Genomic DNA, 21,743 nt, shown 5'->3' with positions numbered 1-21,743 from the left:
TTAACTGGCATTTGCATTATCATTTCTTTGAAACCAGAAATACAAAATGACAAAATATATTTCTCTTAAAACTATTAATTCTTGCCAATTGTGCTTAGAAATATACGTGATTTTAATGGGGTTGCACTTAAACAGCAAGTACACATCAAGGTTTTCTATATTTTAATGTCGGTTCATCTACTGTTTTTACAGATGCTGAGAATGAATTAATGAAACTGAGTAGTTTGAACCAGGTAAACTCAAGTTATAAAAGAAAGGTTCTGGCATTGATTAACTAGGAAAATGTGTTTTGATTTACTGTGATTATTTTTTGTTTTTTCTTAAAAACACATGTGAACCTACCCCAAGAACTTTCATTTTAGTGATCTTATTTGCTGAGTATTAACAAACATAAACTGTTTTTGCACTATAAAATCAATATATGTTGAAAACTTGTATAACTTAAAAACATGTATACCTTCTTGAGATTAGTTTGACAAATATTGCATCTGTAGGGACAATGGAAACACGTCCCATACCAAAGTGAATGTGTTTCTACTTTCTTTATAGAATTCAGAGATTTGCTTCTTTTTCTAGCAATTGCTAGTTCTTTTATATTTTTTGTAGTTTTTCAAATAGGTTAATCCTATATATATGTGTGTCTGAAATGAGTGTCTGGGTCGAGATGGTCCAATGTCACACTATTCGAATTTTTGCGTATCACTGAAGAAACACTGAGTAGAAATGCACAGTTCTATAGCTAGCCTGCTGTTTTTTCAACTGGAAATTTCTTTTCTGAAAACGTTGCTTTAACATTTGCAGGATAATAATCTTGCTGAAGACAATGTGAAACTTAGAATGCGTGTTGAAGTCTTAGAAACAGAAAAGTCATTGTTGAGTCAAGAAAAGGTGGGTGCTATAAAAATGGGGACAGAATTAAAATGGGGTTTGTGTTACATCTCACAGCTAAGGGCTAGTTTGTATCAAAGTGGAAGGTGTTGTTACAGAGTCCCCAGGACAAAGCTGATCTCATTGACACTTGTCGGTCAAGGTTCAGAGTATGAGAGATTGGCCAGAGTATACGTGTACAGATAAGCTATGAGGCGCATATCTTTCCTGTGAGTAGAAAAGATAGCTAAAGCCCTGTTGTAGTTCCTGTGAAGTCCCATGTATAGCAGCACACACAGGTGGGTCTGGAGGTCTGGGGTGTAGATGCTGCTATCATGCCCAAATATATCTGTCGTGGTACGTAGCAATTTCTTGTTGGTGAGGGATACAGATAGATAACGGTAGGAATGGAGTATATGTGTATGTACTGACAGCAAAGGGTGGAATGGGATTCTACAGTGGTGTTTTAGGTTGGGATAAATTTGTGTACGACGGGTGCTTGAATATGGGACAATTAAAAACTGGTATTAAGTTAGCAGTCATTGTTTCAACTCAATTTGATTCTTGATTTTTGTGTAATAATGCTGATAGGTATATTCAGTCATACCTCCAGAAGAATGTAAAGTGGTTCAGGTAGAATGTCTTTTGTGTCCCTGTTGCTTGATCTCTTTTCCTGAGACAATCTGTTACCAATTTCTAGTATGTCTTTGTAGACTGTGTGAATACTGTTATGATTATACTTATATATTACTTTAAAGAAGTACAAATGTCAGTGTACTGTGCATATTGCTGCTATATATCCTAATTTTTTATTTTCAACAGCTTCCCATATGAGTATATAGGTAATATTTAAGTGACAAAATTCTTAAATTTTGTGTAGTGTCCTATACGTTCTGGGGTACTTGACACCACTGTTTTTGCCCACTAAAGGCCATGTTTCCCAGTCATTTTTCTATTACTATCTTATATGTATCTCTTTCAATTCTACTCCTTTTGTATTCTGGTCTTTATCTAAATCGCCTAGCTGTACTTTGTAATTTGCAAAACTTTCTGCATATATCTAGTAGGTCCCGCAAGCTTTCCATGATTTTTTTTGCTTTTTTTTTTTTTTTTGGTCTTTTGCCTCTTCTCTTTTTCAGACAGGGTTTCACTATGCAGTTCAGGCCGGCTTTGAACTCATTTTGTAGCCCAGGTTGGCCTTGAGCTCGAACTTGTCCTCCCGCCTAAGCCTTCTATTGCTGGATTACATTGTGTGCTGCCATGCCTGACTCCAGGTTATTTTTGGATTCTTTTTTTTCTTTGTTTTTTTATTAATGTGTTTGTGATACCTAGTGAATAAATTCATCATAGGGAATTGATATATATACTTATTGCATTTTGTTTCTTTTAGCTTTCTCATTCCCTCCATCCCTGTTATTTTTGGATTCTATAGCTATTTTTGATAGCTGTTTCTCCTGTCTTTTGATGTTTATTATTAGTCCTGTAACTTCTCTGAATTGCATTTGTCATAGGTCTGCTTTCTGCTTAAGAGTGCCAAAAGTATATATATATATATATTTTTTTTTTTAAGATCCTCTTGAGAAAAACCTTTGTGTTTCCCTTAATGAAGTGATAACTTTAGAGAAGGTTATTTCCAGCTTTCAAATGTATTTCAGAACAAACTCATGAGTTAAAAGGAAATGAAAATTGTGATGCATATTTTCTTTTCTTTCTTTTTTTTTTTTTTGTACCTGGGATTGAATTTAAGACCTCGCGTTTGCCAAGCAGACACTTACACCACTGAACTAAATCCCCAGCCCAATGTGGATGTTCTAATACAGTTTTTCTTGATCTTTTTTATTGTGTTTTATGTTTTTACTGATGACATTTTTATTGGCATGCACTGTATATATCTTAGTTTCAGTTTCCTAATAAACCAAACAATGGATATAAACTGCTTAGGATAAAAAACAGTAGCAATGAATGAATGAGGCAATCATACAGATCAAAAAGGAATTATTCCCTGAGCTGAGGGACTAGAGAAGGGCCACATAAAGTCTGTTTCCTCAGGAAAGAAAAATCTTTGCTTTTTGTTGATGAGAGATAGATAGATCTGGTTCCTTTGATGACTTTGTTCCATGCATACAACACAAGATGACAGATTCTAGAAATACATTCATTGAACACATTTTTATTAAGCAAACGTACTGGATTATTTGAAGAAATTTGAGACTCTTGAAGTGGATTACATAAAAGTTTTAAATTTTAAAAATCTTTGTCAATGAAAGGCTTTATGGTGATGTATACTTTATCACCAACATTATAACAGATGTTGAAACAGTGTTAAAACGCAGAAAACTGTCCACTTGTGGGAATTTGGAGCAAGCCATTAAATATAAACACTGAGAAGTAGACCCTATACTGCGTGTACAGGTCCCTGTTGGAATGTCAGCTCTGAGACTGGGAGGCTTAGCTGTTCTCAGAAGTTAAAGGAAGGGAGGAAGGCAGTTTCTTACATCAAGAGAAATTTTCATGTTCTGACAGAAGTAAGTAATAAGGCAAATTTCTTAAATGAGGGAAAAGCCTCTGATTTTCTAATTAGCAAAAATAAACCCTAGAGTGAATGAATATTGATTTTTCATTTTTGTTTAAATTATTCCTGGTTGGTTATTGGATGTTAGACTGGAAGTGATGAAAACTGGGCGATTGGAGCCTCCTGAAAAGTGTGTGTGGTGGGAGTGTGGAGAGGCCACCAGCAGTGTGAGTAGCCTAGGACACGCTCTCCAGTGGAAGTGTCTTGTATGAAGAAGTTGGAGCTAGAAGGTTAACAGACAATTGTTACACCTCGGGTTATAGAAATATTTTCACTGGAAGCTGCAAGTACAAGCAAACATGAAGACTGTGATTTGTTGTATTTCATATGTATCATTACTTGGGTATTATTCACTAATGTTTCAGTACAGACCATTTAGAATGGATACCCGAAGTTCATTTGTTGGTGTGTGTTTAATCTTCTGGTGTCTTTTCAGCTGACAATTGATGTTTCTTTTTCTTCCTTGATCATTTAAGGAAGAACTGCAGATGTCACTCTCAAAACTGAGCAATGAATATGAAGTAATTAAAAGTACAGCTGAGAAAGACCTGAATTTGGATTCAGAATTGCACAACTTACGATTTATGTTGGAGACAAAGGAAAAGGAACTGAATGAGAGTGTCAGTGAAAAGGCAATGCTGATAGCTGAGTTAGAAGAATTAGACAAACAGAACCAAGAAGCTACAAAGGTAATACTGCATTCAGGGTGGTGAGTCTACGGCAGCACAGCGTAGTCAGTGGGCTGCATGGCGATTAGTATGCACAAATGTTATGTGTAACTTGACTGTGTGATTTCATTAGTATTTTTGTTCACTGATGTTGCAGTCAGCAAGACAACACACTTTGTGCTAGATAGTACAGTAGTTTTTGTTTTGCAGGCCACATCATCTTAGTTGCAGCTGAGCAACTCTATAGCTGAGAAGTGTAAACAAATGAGTCTGGCTGTGTTTCAATACAGTTGTATTTGCAAAAATAGCCAGGGGACCTGTTTGGGCCCACAGGCTTTAGTTTGGTAATTCTTGCTCTAGTGTTTAAGAGTTGAAATTATATAATATCAATTATTTATTTTCTTTGGCTTGAAATTCTTATTCCTAAAATGATTGGGTGGACTTGCTATATTTGTAAGTAATTTTGTAATGTTGCAATAGAAAGTTACTTTTAAAGATTAGAAATATCTGAGGATTAGTCTTGTGAATGAAATTTACAAAATGATCTTTGAGTGCTAAAATGAAAAAATGTGAAATTACCATGCTAATTAATTTTTCTTTCAGCATGTGATTTTGATAAAAGATCAGCTATCAAAACAACAAAGTGAAGGTGATGGCATTATAAAGAAACTGAAACACGAGCTAGATGATGAAATAAAGAGAGCTCATCAGCTAGAAGAGGACAAAGTGAACATCAGTCAAGAGTTAGACCTGCAGAAAGAAAAGTTAACTCAGAATGAACTGGTTTTAAATGATTTGTATTTAACCAAGAAAAAACTTGAGGACGAAATAACAGATTTAGTAGATCAATTAAGCAAAGCACAGAAAAATAATGTAAATATCCAGAAGGAGAATTTTCAACTCCAGGAACATATCAGACAAAATGAAGAGGAACTGTCTAGAGTCAGGTGTGAGTTAACTCAGTCTCTTAATCAAGCCTCGAGCAGACATATCAAGGACGACGTACTTAAAGAAAGGGAAACTGAAGTTAGAAACTTAAGTCAGAATCTTTCAGAAACAAAACAAGTCAATGAAAATTTAAAGAAAGTTGTTTTTGATCTCAAAATGGAAAATGAAAGGTTGGTTTTAGAATGTGAAGATACCAGGCATCAGTTGGAAGAATCTATCGCTAGTAATAAACAGATTTCTCAGGAAAGAAACATTATTGTAGAGACACTCAAAAGGGAAAAGGAACAGGCAGAAGCACAAAGAGAGTTTTTGGAAGAAGCAAACAAGTATAAGCAAACTGTTGAGGAACTGTCAAATGCAAGTGCCTCTGCCTTACAACTGGAACGTGAGCATCTACTTAACCTCCATCGAGAGAAAGACTTTGAAATAGCAGGACTTAAAAAGAATATTGAGCAAATGGCTAGTGATCATAAAGAAAATAAGGAAGCTTTGTCATCAAGTTTAGAAAAACAGAAGCAACTGACACAAGTCATAAATGAGAAAGATATTTTTATTGATAAACTTAAAGAAGAGAGTTCAAAGCTACAGGAGGAATTAGCTAAATGTTCTGAAGCCTTAAGAAAAAATGAAATTTTAAGGCAGACCATAGAGGAAAAGGATAGAAGTCTTGGATCTATGAAAGAAGAAAATAATCATCTGCAAGAAGAACTGGAGCGACTCAAAGAACAGCAGAGTCGAGCTCTACCTGTGGCTGAGCCTAAAACCCTCGAAAGTGTCACAGAACTAGAATGTGAGGTGTCTCAGCTGAATATCATCAAAAACCATCTAGAAGAAGAAATTAAACATCATCTAAAGATAATTGAAGATCAAAACCAGAGTAAGATGCAACTACTTCAGTCTCTGCAGGAGCAGAAGAAGGAAATGGATGAGTTTAAATACCAACATGAGCAGATGAATGTCACACATACCCAGCTTTTTTTAGAGAAAGATGAAGAAATTAAGAACTTACAAAAAACAATTGAACAAATAAAATCCCAGTTAGATGAAGAAAGACAGGATATTCAAACAGAGAATTCTGATATTTTTCAAGATACTAAAGTTCAGAGTCTTACCATAGAAAATGGAAGTGAAAAGCATGATTTATCTAAAGCTGAAACTGAGAGATTAGTGAAAGGAATAAAAGAACGAGAGCTAGAGATTAAACTTCTAAATGAAAAGAATATATCTTTAACTAAACAGATTGATCAGCTGTCCAAAGATGAGGTTGGTAAACTCACCCAGATTATCCAGCAGAAAGACTTGGAGATACAGGCTCTACATGCTAGGATTTCTTCAGCTGCCTATACCCAGGACATTGCTTATCTTCAGCAGCAGTTACAGGCCTACGATGTGGAAAAAGGAAAACTATTTGCTGTTCTAGATGAGAAGACAAGGGAAAATAGCCATCTAAAAAGTGAATATCACAAAATGATAGATATCATTGCTGCCAAAGAAGCAGCCCTCCTTAAATTGCAAGATGAAAATAAGAAACTGTCCACAAGATTTGAAAGCAGTGGCCAAGATATGTTTAGAGAAACTGTTCAGAATTTATCTCGTATCATTCGAGAAAAAGACATTGAAATAGATGCACTAAGTCAGAAATGTCAGACTTTATTGGCAGTTTTACAGACTTCCGGCACTGATAATGAAGGAGGTGTTAATAGTAACCAATTTGAGGAGCTCCTGCAGGAACGTGATAAATTAAAGCAGCAAGTAAAGAAAATGGAAGAATGGAAGCAGCAAGTGATGACCACAGTACAAAATATGCAGCACGAGTCAGCCCAGCTTCAGGAAGAACTTCACCAGCTTCAGGCGCAAGTTTTGATTGACAGTGATAATAACTCAAAGTTACAGGTGGACTACACTGGCCTGATCCAAAGTTATGAGCAGAATGAAACCAAACTCAAAAACTTTGGGCAGGAATTGGCGCAAGTTCAGCACAGCATCGGCCAGCTCTGCAGTACAAAGGATCTTCTTTTAGGGAAGCTTGACAACATTTCACCCCATCTGTCTTCTGGCTTACTTAAACCAAGTACATCTGCTGTATCAAGCGATTCTTCTCAGACGCTTCAACTAGAGATAGACAAGCTAAGAAAATCACTGCAAGAAAAAGATGCAACCATTAGAACTCTCCAGGAAAATAATCACAGATTGTCTGATTCACTTGTAGCTACCTCAGAGCAAGAAAGAAAAGAATACGAACGAACTGATTCAGAAGTTAAGCAGCTAAAAGAGAAACAAGAGGTTTTACAGAACTTACTTAAGGAAAAAGATTTCTTAATCAAAGCCAAAAGTGATCAGTTACTTTCTTCTAATGAAAATTTCACTAACAAAGTGAATGAAAATGAGCTTTTGAGGCAGGCAGTAACAAACCTAAAAGAGAGAGTATTAATTCTAGAAATGGAAATTGCTAAACTAAAAGTAGAAAATGAAAAAATTGTAGAAACGTCCAGGGCAAAAGAAACTGAATACCAGGCATTACAAGAGACTAACATGAAGTTTTCTATGATGCTTCGAGAAAAAGAATTTGAATGCCATTCAATGAAAGAGAAGGCTGTTGCTTTTGAGCAGCTGTTGAAAGAAAAAGAACAGGTATGTTCTGAATGGAGTTTGTAAAAGGATGTACAGTTCTTAAGTATATTACTTGAAAGTCATATAAACTAAACATTTTCTTCAATTTTCTTCATAGAATTTAAGAATATCTTTATGCTTTAGTGGTTGAGTATCCCCATTCCAAAATGTAAAAATTTTGAATGCTGATATTATAGATTTTAGACTTTCAGGTTAGGATGGACAACCAATAAAGTCTAATGAAATGTTTGAAAGTGTAAAAAAATCTGACATTGAAAATATTTTTGGCCCAAGCACTTTGGATAAGAGATAATCTATATAATCAGTAATATCTTTTTTTAAAGGAGAAGTGTGTGTTCTCAAGTGATTTTCAAATCTATGTAATTTCTCAAGCATTTGTTCTTTCTTTGTAATATGAAAAAAGTTAACTGAAAACTCTTTGGAAAATATTTGACTTCCTATCCAGGAGTATGCTTTGAATTCTCAATCTTGAGGAGCCTAAGGAAGGACATCTAAATATCATCTGGGACCCAAGAGGGTAGCAAGGAACAGGAAAATGACAGTTGGTGAAAGTTAAAGCATTTCAATAAAGGGTGAAATTTAGTAATAAATATACTATACACTTCTTTCAGTTTCATTGATTTATCCTGAGGGGTTCATTATCTGCATTGTGTGTGTGTGTGTGTGTGTGTGTGTGTGTGTGTGTGTGTATTCATTTTTTTTCTTTTTTAAGAACTAGGTTCTTAGTTGGGCGTGGTGGTGCATGCCTGTAATCCCAGCACTCAGGAGGCTGAGGTAGAAGGCCAGCCTAGGCTACATAGTGAGTTTAAGGTCAGTCTGAACTACATAGTGAGACACTGTCTCGGAAAAGAATAGAAACTAGGGTCTTACCACTTTGCCCAAGTTGGCCCTGAATTCCTAGTCACAAGTTATCCTCCTGGTCTTACTTTTGCAGTGAAGGGTCATCTTGTTCTGCTTTGTTAATATATGGAGTGCATTCAGCATACATTTTTATTACTGTTTGGCAAGATACTTCTAGCTGGGTGTGGTGATACTGATGCATTTCTGTAATCCCAGCACTCGAGGGAGGGTGAGGCTGGGGGATTACTGTGAATTCCAAGTCAGCCTGAGCTAAAAAGTGAGTTCAAGGCCAGCCCGAACTGCATAGTGAAACCTTGTAGCCAAACAAACAAAGACAAAGACAAAATTTATATATATATATATATATATATATATATATATATATATATATATTTCTATTACCAAGTGTGGTAGTGCACACCTATAATCCCATTACTTAGAAGACTGAGGCAGAAGGGTCACCATGAGTTTGCAGCCAACCTTTGCTACATAGTGAATTCAAAGCCACCCTAAGCAATATAATGAGATCCTGTTTCAAAGTCAGATCAAATTAGAAGCAAATTTCTAATACCAGGATATGGAGATACACTGAGGCAGGAGGATCAAAATTTCAAGACCAGCCTTGGCAACTCAGTGACTTAATGAGACCCTGTCTCAATAAAAGGGATAGAGATGTGGCTTAGTGCAGAGGTCCTGTGTTCAAACCCCCAGTACTGAAAATGAGTACTCTTATAAAGCTTTTCTTTTAAAATAACTTATATTTATAGGAGAGTTGCACAGATTATGGAGAGAGTGCTCACATACCTCATACCCAGTTTATCTTATTCTTAGCATCTTGTGTCATTATAGTATATTTATTACTAAATTTCACCCTTTATTGAAATGCTTTAACTTTCACCAACTGTCATTTTCCTGTTCCTTGCTACCCTCTTGGGTCCCAGATGATATTTAGATGTCCCTCCTTAGGCTCCTCAAGATTGATATTGTCAGAGTCTTTCCTTGTGTCTGTGACTTTGATAGAGTTAACTGTATTTTAAAATATATTACTTAATGAAGAGAATGTCTTTTTAAAAATATATTTTAACACTAGGCATGGTGGCGCACGCCTGTAATCCCAGCATTTGGGAGGCTGAGGCAGAGGATTGCTGCAAGTTCAAGGCCAGTCTGGACTACATACTGAGTTCGAGGCCAGCCTGAACTACATAGTGAGAGACTGTCTCAAAAACAAACAGGCAAACAAACAGAAATGTATTTTCACTGCAGCCCATGGCACCCAGGTATAGGTCCTTGCTGGTGCTACGGGGCCTGAGGGCCACCAGTAGGGAAGCAGGAGCGATGTGGGATGTGGTGTGGGTTAAGGCACCTTAACACTCACCTTGGCTGCTCGCACAGCACTCCCTGGGCCCAAGCCCAGGCCTGCCATCAGTGCAGGGCTTTCTGTATCAATGGAACTAGCCCTGTGGAAAAGATGCGGAAGGCAGCCCAGCTAGGTTTTGAGGTAGCATACATCCAAACAGATGCTGCTGAGTCTGGACTGTCATCTTTTCATATCCAATTTTTTTTTTTTTTTTTTGGACTGCGAAACACACTCATGACCTTGTGCTTGCCAGGCAGGCACTGTGTCACTAAGCTATATCCTCGGCACCTTGGACTGTCATCTTTGAAGCCTTGACTATAGGCTGTACCAGTACCACAGCGTACAGAAGCATCCACATGTGTGCCTGGATGGGTGATAGCTTTGCAGCTGAGGAACAGACACATTTTGTTCAGGGCTCTGTACCAAGGAGAAATTTGCTTCCTGCTGCCTCACTGAACCAGGAAGTAGGAGTGGTATGGCATCTCTTGTGATCTCTGCTGAACGATAATGAGATTGTTATGTCCTCAGTGGCACCAAGGCCTTCATCAGTGGGAGTGGTGAATCAGACATCTACATGGTCGTGTGGAACCAGGGGACCAGGCCTCAGTGGTATAGTGGTTGCAAAAAGAAAAAAAGATGGAATGGAACTCATAGGCAACATGAGCTATAGTCTTTGAAGACTTATTCCTGTTGCCAAAGCGGAGCGAGAGACAGAGCTTCCTCATTGCCATGAAAGGACTGAAAGCAGGTTGGATCAGCATTGCTTCCTGTTCCCTGAGGGTTTCTCTCATCCTTACCTGAGACCATCTCAATGTGTGCAAGCAGTTTGGAGCACCTTTGGCCAGGAGCCTGTAGCTACAGTTCCAATTGGCAGGCACAGCATCAAAACTTGTGACTGCGTGGCCAGTGATCTGCGCGGCCAGTGATCTGCGCTGCAGGAGTGGCTCCACAAGCTATTTGCTGCAGAGAAAGGCTGTGCTACCTGCAGCCAGGCTCACAGATGCTCAGAGGCTATGTCTAACAGAAAGATGATGCTGTTCAGCTGCACATGTAGGACTTGAGGTCTGCCGAGTTCTAGAAGATAGCAAGCAATGAAGTGATGATGCTGATCTCTCAAAGTCTGCTTCAGGAGTAGCACACATGCTTGCTGTCTGGCATGGTGTTCATTGTGTAACTTCAGTTAGATTTGAGTGGTTCCTTGTGGGCTCCAGGAATGAGCTGTGAATTAGATTGAAGGACTGAGCTCTGCTACGGGAGAGCCTGCACTGTGGCTGGTGGCAGGATTGGCTTTGAACTGTGCAGAGTCCACAGCAGAACCGGAAGAGTTGCTCTGATAAGAAATGCCACGAGGCCTACCACCTTACTTTTCTAATGCTGGATAAACAGCCAGCAACTGTTTAGAACCAGAGTCATGTCTTGGGCCCTCATTGTCTTGATTTGTCTTAATTTTGCTTGGTCACTTTCTAGTGGTCTGGGTACTTCCACGAAGCATTTTCCTACTTAAAGAGCAAGCAAGGGTGAGGAGAATGAGTGAGCTTGTCTCTTGCTGGTCTCTATGCAGCATCAGTGTTTCTGGGTACCACACCTCTGAATAGAAATCATGGTATAATGAATATTTGGGATGAGTCCTAAGGCATGGTTTAGGGTGTATCTTCACCTCTGGACTGCATGAACATCAAAGCCTGAGACTATTTGGAAATTTGAATATTTCATGTTGCTTTTTTCTTTGTGAGAAGCCTATGGTCTAAGAATGGTATTCAAGATTTTGTAACCTTCTTGATAAATACTTTGAGTATATTTTCTGTTTCTTGGAATTGCTTCTCTTTTTAGATATATTTTTTCTTTTTAGATATTTTAAACTATTACCTTAATAAATAAAATCTATACCTTTTTGTACTGTTAAGAAAGAATATTTTACTTTAAAGCAAAAGATACTTCTTTCCAATAGGGCAAGACTGGGGAGTTAAATCAACTTTTAAATACAGTTAAAGGAATGCAGGAGAAGACAGTTACATTTCAACTGGAGAGAGACCAAGTCACCTTGTCCCTGAAACAGAAACAAATGGAAAACAATGCCCTACAGAATGAGGTATGTATTCACTTTGGAATGACAGTGGGCCAACAGTAAATTTAATAACTTTTAAGTAGGATAATTAGAAAGACTATCAAAACAAATTCATTTCTTTGTTCATTTTTTGTCCTCTGATGTACTTTAGTAAGATTGTGCTTTTTAGATTGCCTTTCATTTGTTTTCAAAAGTGAAAATCATAACATTTTGCTTGTAAAAGAAAAAGTTCTCACCCATACTGTATGAAATAATAGTGCAATTTACAGAAAGAATAGTCACAGTAGAGGCCAGGACTTTTGCATAATTCCATTGTCTTTTTACCCATACAGCAAGTCAGGTCTACAAAGTAATACTTTGAGCTAAATATTCAAGATTATTTCAGGGCACTTGTTCCTAGCTTAAATGTATCTTACGAGCTATTAGTATACAATTAATACATTTCAATAATGGGAAAAGATTTGATAATACAGTGGTTTGCAAGGCAGGGAGATGAAGTGCCGAGGAAGCATTGTGTAGAAGAAAGATAAAAGAAATGTGTTCCACCTAGGTTCAGCACTTACGTGACAAAGAGTTACGGTTAAATCAGGAGCTAGAGAGGTTGCGTAACCATCTTTTAGAATCAGAAGATTCTTATACCCGGGAAGCTTTGGCTGCAGAAGACAGAGAGGCCAAACTAAGGAAGAAAGTTACCGTACTGGAGGAAAAGCTAATTTCGTCCTCTAATGCAATGGAAAATGCAAGGTAACTTTTCCATTTTTGCATTAACTTTAACTGAGTACATCTTGAGTGTCACAGTCAGCATTTTTTTGTGTTTGTTGTTTCACAACAATCTTTCTCTGCATTTTCAGTGAAAGAATCAAGGGTAAAGAGATTTAAAGCTACGGCTGAATCCAGGAACACATACTGTGTGGGATTCTCTTACTTGGTCCTGTGACTCTTAAGCAGATCCAGCATAGAAACTCTGCCTCTTCAGCACTGTCCTTGATAATTGCCACTTGTCCTTTTAGGAGAACAGCCTGAATTCTGGCTCATTTTACACATTCACAGTGGGGCTGTAATTTGCTGCTCATTACTGGATGGTTCTTTTTTTTTTTTTTTTTTGTCTTTTTCATTTTTTATTGGTACCGGGGATCGAACTCACGACTGCCTGCTTGCAAGGCAGGCGCTTATGCCACTGAGCTAAATCCCCAGCCCATTACTGGGTAGTTCTAAACCTGAACCACGAGTGGTTCATGCATGACTGTCCCATTGGATGGCCTGGGCCATTCAAGCATGTGCCACTGGTGGTTCAGGCCACCAGGAATGTGATTACTAGTTATGTCCAGCTTCCAAAAAACTAATTTAACTACAGGGTTTATTTTTTATGAAATGATCTAAGGTTGAACTATGTATGTATGTGCGAAAGGGGAGGGGAGTAAAGTAGCAAGGTAAGAACCTTGGTGAGGATGAGTGATTAACTCTCGATTTATTAGAACTTTTGAGCGACCAAGACACAGCATTTTGTAGTTTTGTTTTTCTCAAAGAATTTTACTTTTGTTTTTTAAAGTTTTTTGTTATAAAAAATATGCTTTTTACTTCAGAAAAGTCCTACAAACCAAAACAACATAAAACAGCCTCATTCATCCAAGATAATCCTTTTTATGCGATATTCTTGTATATGTACATTATATATCTTTTCAAAAGCAAAAATAAGATCATAGTATTAATAGTTTCTTGTAACCCATTTTCTGTCACTTACTATGAATTAGCATACATTAAGCCATATAATTCTGCAATATAATATGGCTAAACAGCATACCATTATTTGGATTTGTCATAATTTCTTTTTAATTAAGTTTATGGGTACATTGTAGGTAGACATAGTGATCACATTCACAATAGGGAATTTGTGCCTGTACATGATAGATCTTGATTCTTCTTTTTCCCCATTCCCCTTTCCTCTCTTCAGCCTGTCTTCCCCTTCTTATTTACAAAAACTATTTCCCAGTATGTTATTTATCAACTAGTGATTTCTTACTGTTTTTTAAAAATTCTGTATTATTTCTACACTTTTTTCTGTTTTGCTTTTTTTCTCTTTTAATAAGATTTCTTTTAAAAAGTGGTTTCCAATTTTCCTTGCTTTCTCATTTTTTCTTTTCCCTCCCTTCCTTTCCTGCTCCCCCAGTTTCCCTTCCCATTTGACCATTTTCTTCCTATATCTCAATATCTGTTACACATTTTAGTTCTTATTTACACTTCCAATTTCTCATATCAGAGAAATAATGCAATATTTACACATGTGTCTGATTTATTTCACTTGACAATATGTTGACATAATTTCTTTGACCTGGTTATTTAATCCTGAACAATTAGAGTGTTTCAACTTTTCAGAGTCACTGAGAGCTGTCATGATGTCGTGAGATTTTTTTTTTGTAGAGGACAGATTATTCCCTTAGTGTAAATTTTTAGCAATAGAACTTTTGGGTCAAGTGATACTTTAAAACTTCTGAGGCTTTACTGCCAGATTACTTTTTGGAAAAATGTATTAATGATATGCACATCTTGTATGTTTTTTTCTGTGTGTGATGCTGAGGAGATGCTAGATACCTAGGGTGAGTCCTTCTCACCACTTTGCAGGATATGTTGTACTTTCTGACTCAGAATGAAGATTTTTTTTTTTTTTTTTTGTCTTTTTCCTTTTTATCGGTACCAGGGATCGAACTCACGATTGCCTGCTTGCAAGGCAGGTGTTTATGCCGCTGAGCTAAATCCCCAGCTCCCAAAATGAAAAATTTTTTGATATAAAAAGTAAAACAGTATAGAGGCTAGGGTATAGCTCAGCAGCATAGCGTCTGCCTGGCAAGCACAGGGTCCTGAGTTTAATTCTCAGTTCCAAAACAAAAAACAAAAGAACATTGATAATTCATATATATGCTTTATTTTGGCAGAAATGCTAAATATCCTTAGGTTGTCATATTATGTACCATGATTCTTCCTTGCAATTTTCAGGCCTTTATTTTTCTCTAATTAAAATAGTTGCTGGTCTCTATCCCTTTCATTTATCCTTGCTAATAACCTTTCTTAAGTAGAGCTCTGACTTTGTAATTCCCTTCTTTTTAAAAATCAGTCTTCCATAATTTGATCCCAGGCTGCATTCCAAGCTGGCTTTATTTCCAGGCAGACTGTATCACACAGCTGCTTATAGGCACTATTTTCATACTTTTCTTCTCCCTTTTCTTTTCATCTCCTTTCTGTACCTGAGGAGCAGGCCCAGTCCCTAACAGTTTTTCTGTGAATCCCACTATCCATCTAATTTCATTTTCTTTGCAAAAGGTACTTTATTTAGTACCCTATTCCTAGTGTCCATAAACAAGCCCTATTGTGGTATCTTTCTTTTAGGTTTGCATAATATCTTGAGAGAGCACTTACATTTTACTTTAGGGTAGAGATAATTATTGACCTATTATATACTGTCTCCTGTCCTGTAAAATGTAAGCTCTCCAGGGTGTAAGAATGATGCTTCTCATTTGTATACTTCCCACAGTATATACTAGAGATACTACAGTAAAACTCTGTTTTGTGAGAACAAGTAAGGAAAGCAGATTGTGATGTTTTAAGCCCTTATTTAATACTAACACCTAATCTGTTAACCTTTTGAGAACTGTCATAGGTCAGTTTATCCCTGAATCATGCTTCGATTTGCTAACCAACAATATTAGATGAAGCCCAGGGACACTTTGGGGGCAAAGCTCAGGTTCTCTTCTCAATTTACAGCTCTTTGCAGAAGAGAGTGCTTTTGAGTAAAGTGTCTTCAAAGTGAATTGATCACAGCGAACGTTAGTAGGCTGCTCTTGAGTAGGAACTTAGCTGGATATTAAATACCCAGGAAGACCTTTGCAGTGTTTGGGATGTCATCATTATAGTGCATCAGGGGTATATTCCAGTGACGTAAACCCTGGTAAATGCTATATAAATAAATCTCTCTGAGGTCTCTGAATTATTAGGAGTAGTGGGAGAGTTTTTTGTATTTCATGGTGGAAAAAAAAATATGATAGTAAAAGATAAGCAGAGCAGTTCATCAGTGGGGCAGCCTTTGGAAAGTTGCAAATTCACTATGATTACAGGTATCAAAAGCAAGGAGGTGTCATAGACTCCATTCCTAATTATTCTGGAAGCTGGTAAAATGACCACAAAGATCCCTTACAACTTAAAATTTTATGATAAATTATATCCAAGACTTTTAACCTAGGTACATGAATATTGGAGCTTGTGAATATTTCCTCTGCTAATGTTGGTCAGCCTAATTCCTGGCTTTAAAAGGTTTAGCATTAGTTCAGAGTTACTTGTATAGGAAAGATGATTGAATTTAAAGAAACAACAAAGATCAGAGGAAATGTTTGCATGTTTTTGAGGTCTAACTGGAATTTAATGCAGTAAAATACAAAGAAGGTGAAATCAGTAGGGGCAGACAGTTGAATACTAGTTGCCAGGGCAAGGGGGCATCGTTACACACTAGAGATGGTGTTTCAATGTGAGAAAGGCCCTAGAGATGAATGGTCTTAAGGATGTGCAGCATTGTGAATGTGCTAAGTGCTTCTGACATGGCTGCCTGAAAATGGTTAAGCTATGAATTTTAAGTTGTATTTTGCCATCTTAAAAAGAAATGTGGGGAATAGTGAAGATGTTTTCAACTTTTAACAGTATCTCTAGCTAGGTGTGGTGGTGCACACCTGTAATCTGAGCACTTTGGAGCCTGACAGGAGGATTGCCTTGAGTTTAAAATCTAGCTTAAACTTGAATTTAATGCAGTAAGATGCAAGAGAAGTGATCTTGTAAAAGTATTTTAATAGATAGAAGCAGTTTGAATTTGACTTTTTCTTTTTAAGTCATCAAGCCAATGTGCAGGTAGAGTCACTGCAGGAGCAGTTGAACATGGTCTCCAAGCAGAGGGATGAAACTGCACTGCAGCTGTCGGTCTCTCAGGAGCAAGTAAAGCAGTATGCTCTGTCGTTAGCCAACCTGCAGATGGTTCTAGAGCACTTCCAGCAAGGTAAGTGGTAGGGTTCTTTCAGTGAAGACAATCATAGTAGCTGGTAATTGTGTGTCTCACAATCCTGATTGAAATTAGGTAGAAGAGCTGAGGATTTAGCTCAGCGGCATAAGCGCCTGTCTGGCAAGCGCAAGGTCATGAGTTCGATCCCTGGTACAAAAAAAAAAAAAAAGAAAGAAATTAGGTATAAGGAAGTCTTTGACAGGTTCCTCACTTATAGGAGGGAAAGGTAAATAGCCGTTAACAAATTAATTTAGACTCCTTTTACATCTAAGATTGGAGATTATAAACTATTAGACAGAAACTGGGCAATTGTGAGGTGATGATGAAAAACGATGATCAAATGATGGGGAAATGCAAAGGAAAGTGAGGTGCTCACAGAAAATACTGATTTCTTTGAAAGTTGAATCCCCTTCAGAGTCTTTATTGGTAATAAAATTCATTAAATTGTTAGCTATTCATCTGTACTTTGATTTTTTTTTTTTTTTGGTAGTGGTATTAGGGCTTGAACCCAAGGAGAGCACACATGTGTACATGTATGTATGTGTATACATATATGTGCGTGAACCTATGTACATGTATGAATGTGTATGTGTGTGTACGTGTGTGTACATGGGGGTGTAGTTCAGGGTACTACACCCGTTTATTTTATTTTGAGGCAGGGTCTCAGGACAGTTGCCCAGGCAGGCCTGAAACTTGTGATCCTCCTGTCTCAGCCTCCTGAGGAGTCAGGATTATAGACCCGCACCCCAGGGCATACTGACCTACATTTTGGAGTCAGTCCTAATTACATCTTGGAGGACACAGAAACAATGATCAGAGCAGGTTTGCCCTGAGAACCCAACGCGCGTTTTCACACTGCACTCCACGCTTAGCCTTGTCGTCCTCAGGTCATGCACCCTCTGCGCATCCATTCGTTTGTGCACACGCTCAGTAAGAACTGCCGGTGGACCAGCTGCTAGTTGCACAGAGGATGTGCGGATGATGAAGTCACTGGCAGGCTTTTGGCTTTGTATCCAAGCAAAACTTTGTGTTCGTACTCGTGTGCCCCTTCAGGGTTACTCTCAGGGTCGAAATTTTGGATTTTAAATACAATCATTGCGAGAGTACGTGTGCGTGCGAGGCAGTGTGCAGCCCTGCCGGAGGCGTCGCCACAGCGGAAGCGTTGCGTGGAGCAGCGGAGGGCGGGCGGGGAGGAGGAGCCCGCCGCCTGGGGACGCGGAGGAGGGTTAGGAGAGCGGGCGCGAGCTCCACTCCCGTTGCGCTTAGCGCGGGCAGGGTATAATTGCCTTTTTGAGAGGCTTGGTCTTTGTTGTTGAATTATTAAAATACCAAGTGGTTTAGCGTTCTAATTTTGTCATACAATTTCAAAATATTAATGTAACTTTCTTTTTAGAGGAAAAAGCTATGTATTCTGCTGAGTTAGAAAAGCAAAAACAACTTATAGCTGAATGGAAGAAAAAGGCGGAAAGTCTAGAAGGAAAGGTGTTGTCTTTACAGGTGAGCTGACATTTTCCTCTTAGACATTTTATTATTCAGTCATTGCTTTACATATTGTTTGAATGGCTCCACCGTATCTAGCCCTCTGCTGGGCAGAACAGGGAGCAAAATACTAAAGAATGGCAGAGCAGGGGGCTGGGGATTTAGCTCAGCGGCATAAGCGCCTGCCTTGCAAGCAGGCAGCAGTCGTGAGTTCGATTCCTGGTACTGATAAAAAGGAAAAAGACAAGAAAAAAAAAAAAAAAAAAAAAGAATGGCAGAGCATGGTGGCGCATATCTGTAGTCCTAGCACTTATTTTCTAAAAGAGTTTAAAAATTTTTAAGTATTCAGTGACTGAAAATAATTTTTAATAAGAATAAATATAAAAACAGCAGTTTCGCAAATGCCTACATATTCACCTTGTATAATAGTGCCATCCTTTGAAGTATCTTATGTATCCTTCCACATCTCATGCCTTCCTACCACTTCATATAGAAACCAACATTGTACCGCCCATTTTACTGATGAAGGTCATTTTACATATCTGTGCAAACAGCATGGTTACAAACTTCCTTATTTATATCTCTTCATACATACGGACAAGAATTTCTTTCAGGTGTGTATTCTGATTGCTGAGTTATAGGGTACGTATGTATGGACAACTTTTTCTATTTTTGCCAATCTGTTGGGTGGGAAGTGTCTTAGTGAGTTCTGTGCTGCTGTTACAGAGGACCCCACACGGGGAGATTTGCAATGGAAAGGAAGGTACTGGCTAACACTTCTGGGCTCTGGATAGCCCAAGATTAAGGAAGCAGTGTCTGATATGGGTGTTCTTGCTGCAGCATCCCATGGCAGGAAGGCAAAGAGAGGGCCACAGAGAAAAAGCAAGATGTGACTGAACTTGTCTCTTTATGGAGAAACCTTCCCACAGCAGTGGCACTGATCTGTTCATGAGGGCAGTGATCCCAGGGCTCTGTCCCCAGTCATCAGCACACTGGGGTGAAGTTTCCAACTTGTGAGCTCTGGGGGACTCATTTAGGTACAGGAGGACTTTCTTCTAGTAGCTGTAACTCGCATTTCCCTGGTTACTAATGAGGTCTTTGTTTAGTGAATATGTATGCTTGTCAGTTTATTAATACACTTAAAGAGAAGATAAATTTACTCAACACTTTCACTGTTTCCAGTGGTCCCTGAGTGTCTTGTCTGTCAAATGATTTAAAGTTTATGTAACATTTTCTTTACAGTAACTTTTATTTTATGGATTTGGGATATTTTCATTTAAATATTTTTGGTTTTAGTCTCTCTGTGTATCAGGAAGGTTTCAGCCCCTAGGACCACAGCCAGTATCGTTAGCATGTGTCCCTGTGTGCATGTGTATACAAATAGCTGGATGCACCCATGTGTGTTTTATTTTAAGGAACTGGCCACACGGTGGCAGTGGCTGTCTAAGTCAGTCTGGGGTTTGTAAGGCTCACAATCAGGGCTCCAACCCAGGCCTACACCAGACTGCTGTCCTCAGCAGTGAGGGAAGTCAAAGGCAGGATGGACTCCAAGGGCACAGGTCAAAGCTGCTGTCCACAGAAAGATTTTTTTTTTAATCTTTTTTGGGGAAGCAAAAGCCCTGCTTTGATGAATTGCTAACTGGTTCAGGCCCTTGAATTCTTTAAGGTAATTTTTTTTTTTTAACCTAAGTGATTAAGAATATTGAGTACCATTGCAAAGATAGCTTGAAAGCAGTATATAGATTCTGTTTGAATAGCTGAGGACTGTAGTCTATCCAAGATAACACACCAAAAAAGCTCTCACTCTGAAATTACCTGGGTAAAAATCTCCAGAGTAGCTAAGAAAATTGTTACAAATGTAAGTGTAAGGAGGCACTTACCTGCAAGATATTAAAATGAAACTATAATTAAGATCTATGATATATTTAAAAATTTTAAACTAAATCCTGATTAAGCCAGTTTTAATTTAATGAGGAAAAAGATGGCTTATCTAGTAAATGATATTGGAAACTATTCATATGGAAAAAATAAAATTGGGCTGCATCTTATGCCATGTACCAAAGTGTCTACCTGCATTAAACTGTGATTCTCAGCTGGGAGTGGTGTTAGATATGTAGGTATATTTTTGATTATTGCAGTGAGTAATGATTCTTTTAACATTTAGGAGATTACCAATTGTTCAAAGTATACCCATTGAACAATATTACATTAAAGATTGAATTTTAGAGAAACAAAATGTCTTGCAATGAAATCTAAAGACTACAGTATGGTTGGGACAAGGAAGATCCTAACCAGTGCTAAACTCAAGAAGCCGAAAGAGCAAACTAGCATGTATAACTAAACATGTTTAAATGGCAACAGGTAATCATCAGAAAGCTGGCAGTGCTCATGAGCAGTATTTGCATAGCACAGGTGACAAAGTACAAGTGACCTACAAATTGACATGGCAGACAGCTTAGGAAAACATACAGTGTGTGCAAAGAGGTTTTCACATAAGAATAGATTCAGCTGTCCTGAACGCAGGACAGAAATGTTCAAATGAGAGTCATGGCTTGTGAAATTTGAGAAGAGCAAAAACATTTGTTGTTCTAGTTGTTGGGGACTTTTCTATCATTGTTTTTTATATCTTCTTGTCACTTTTACTGCTGTCACCATGTTGTCTTCTAGTAAAATCTTCTCTTTAGTTTCTCTAAATAAGGCAGTATTACACTGTGAAATACATACACAAGAGTATGGGCTGTATCTTTGATACTTACTTAGTTGCATGAACTTTTCCAAGGTCGTAGACGTGCGGTTTCATTAGCTAAGATGGAAAGGGTGATTCTGATGTGTTCCGCAGCTGCGTGGCTGCGGCAGGGTTTTTGCATACTGCTTTTTAATACACATTTTCCCCTCAGGAGCATTTGGATGAAGCAAATGCTGCTTTGGATTCAGCATCAAGACTTACAGAACAGTTGGATGTAAAGGAAGAACAAATTGAAGAACTTAAAAAACAAAGTAGGTTTTCCCTTTCTTCTCCCCCGCAGTGCTCTGACTCAGGTGCACCTTCTGCCTTGGTTTGGCACAGCTGAGGGGGACCATTGGTGCGTGGCTTCCATTTATATCTTCTATATGGAGTTACTTCAAATTTTGTCTGATCCTTATGAAACCAGATTAAGGTGGCTGTGACTATGGACTTACTTCTCTTGGATGTTGAGAAAAATGCTGTTTTGTTTCTTGTTACTCTGTTGACAACCAACCAAGTTGATTTGACTGATCTGCCTTTTTATGATTATGGCTTC

General features: G+C 38.0%; 1 protein-coding gene across 1 annotated transcript in view; it reads left to right on the top strand.

The window, feature by feature from the left end:
* Positions 1-21,743, top strand: part of Trip11 (thyroid hormone receptor interactor 11) — a 65,113-nt gene that overhangs the window by 32,189 nt on the left and 11,181 nt on the right. Inside the window, exons 8-16 of the mRNA XM_003462655.5 lie at positions 193-233; positions 802-888; positions 3,916-4,128; positions 4,711-7,686; positions 11,832-11,972; positions 12,499-12,692; positions 16,817-16,980; positions 18,377-18,480; positions 21,360-21,459. Of these exons, the coding sequence (XP_003462703.1) occupies positions 193-233; positions 802-888; positions 3,916-4,128; positions 4,711-7,686; positions 11,832-11,972; positions 12,499-12,692; positions 16,817-16,980; positions 18,377-18,480; positions 21,360-21,459 (4,020 nt within the window). The remainder of the gene's footprint in view (positions 1-192; positions 234-801; positions 889-3,915; positions 4,129-4,710; positions 7,687-11,831; positions 11,973-12,498; positions 12,693-16,816; positions 16,981-18,376; positions 18,481-21,359; positions 21,460-21,743) is intronic.

Source organism: Cavia porcellus, unplaced genomic scaffold (genome assembly GCF_034190915.1).
Source record: "Cavia porcellus strain 051 isolate PalLab524CR breed Dunkin Hartley unplaced genomic scaffold, mCavPor4.1 scaffold_31, whole genome shotgun sequence".
Lineage (NCBI taxonomy): Eukaryota > Metazoa > Chordata > Mammalia > Rodentia > Caviidae > Cavia > Cavia porcellus.
The sequence above is the reverse complement of the archived record's forward strand: the minus strand, read 5'-3'. Positions and strand labels throughout refer to the sequence as shown.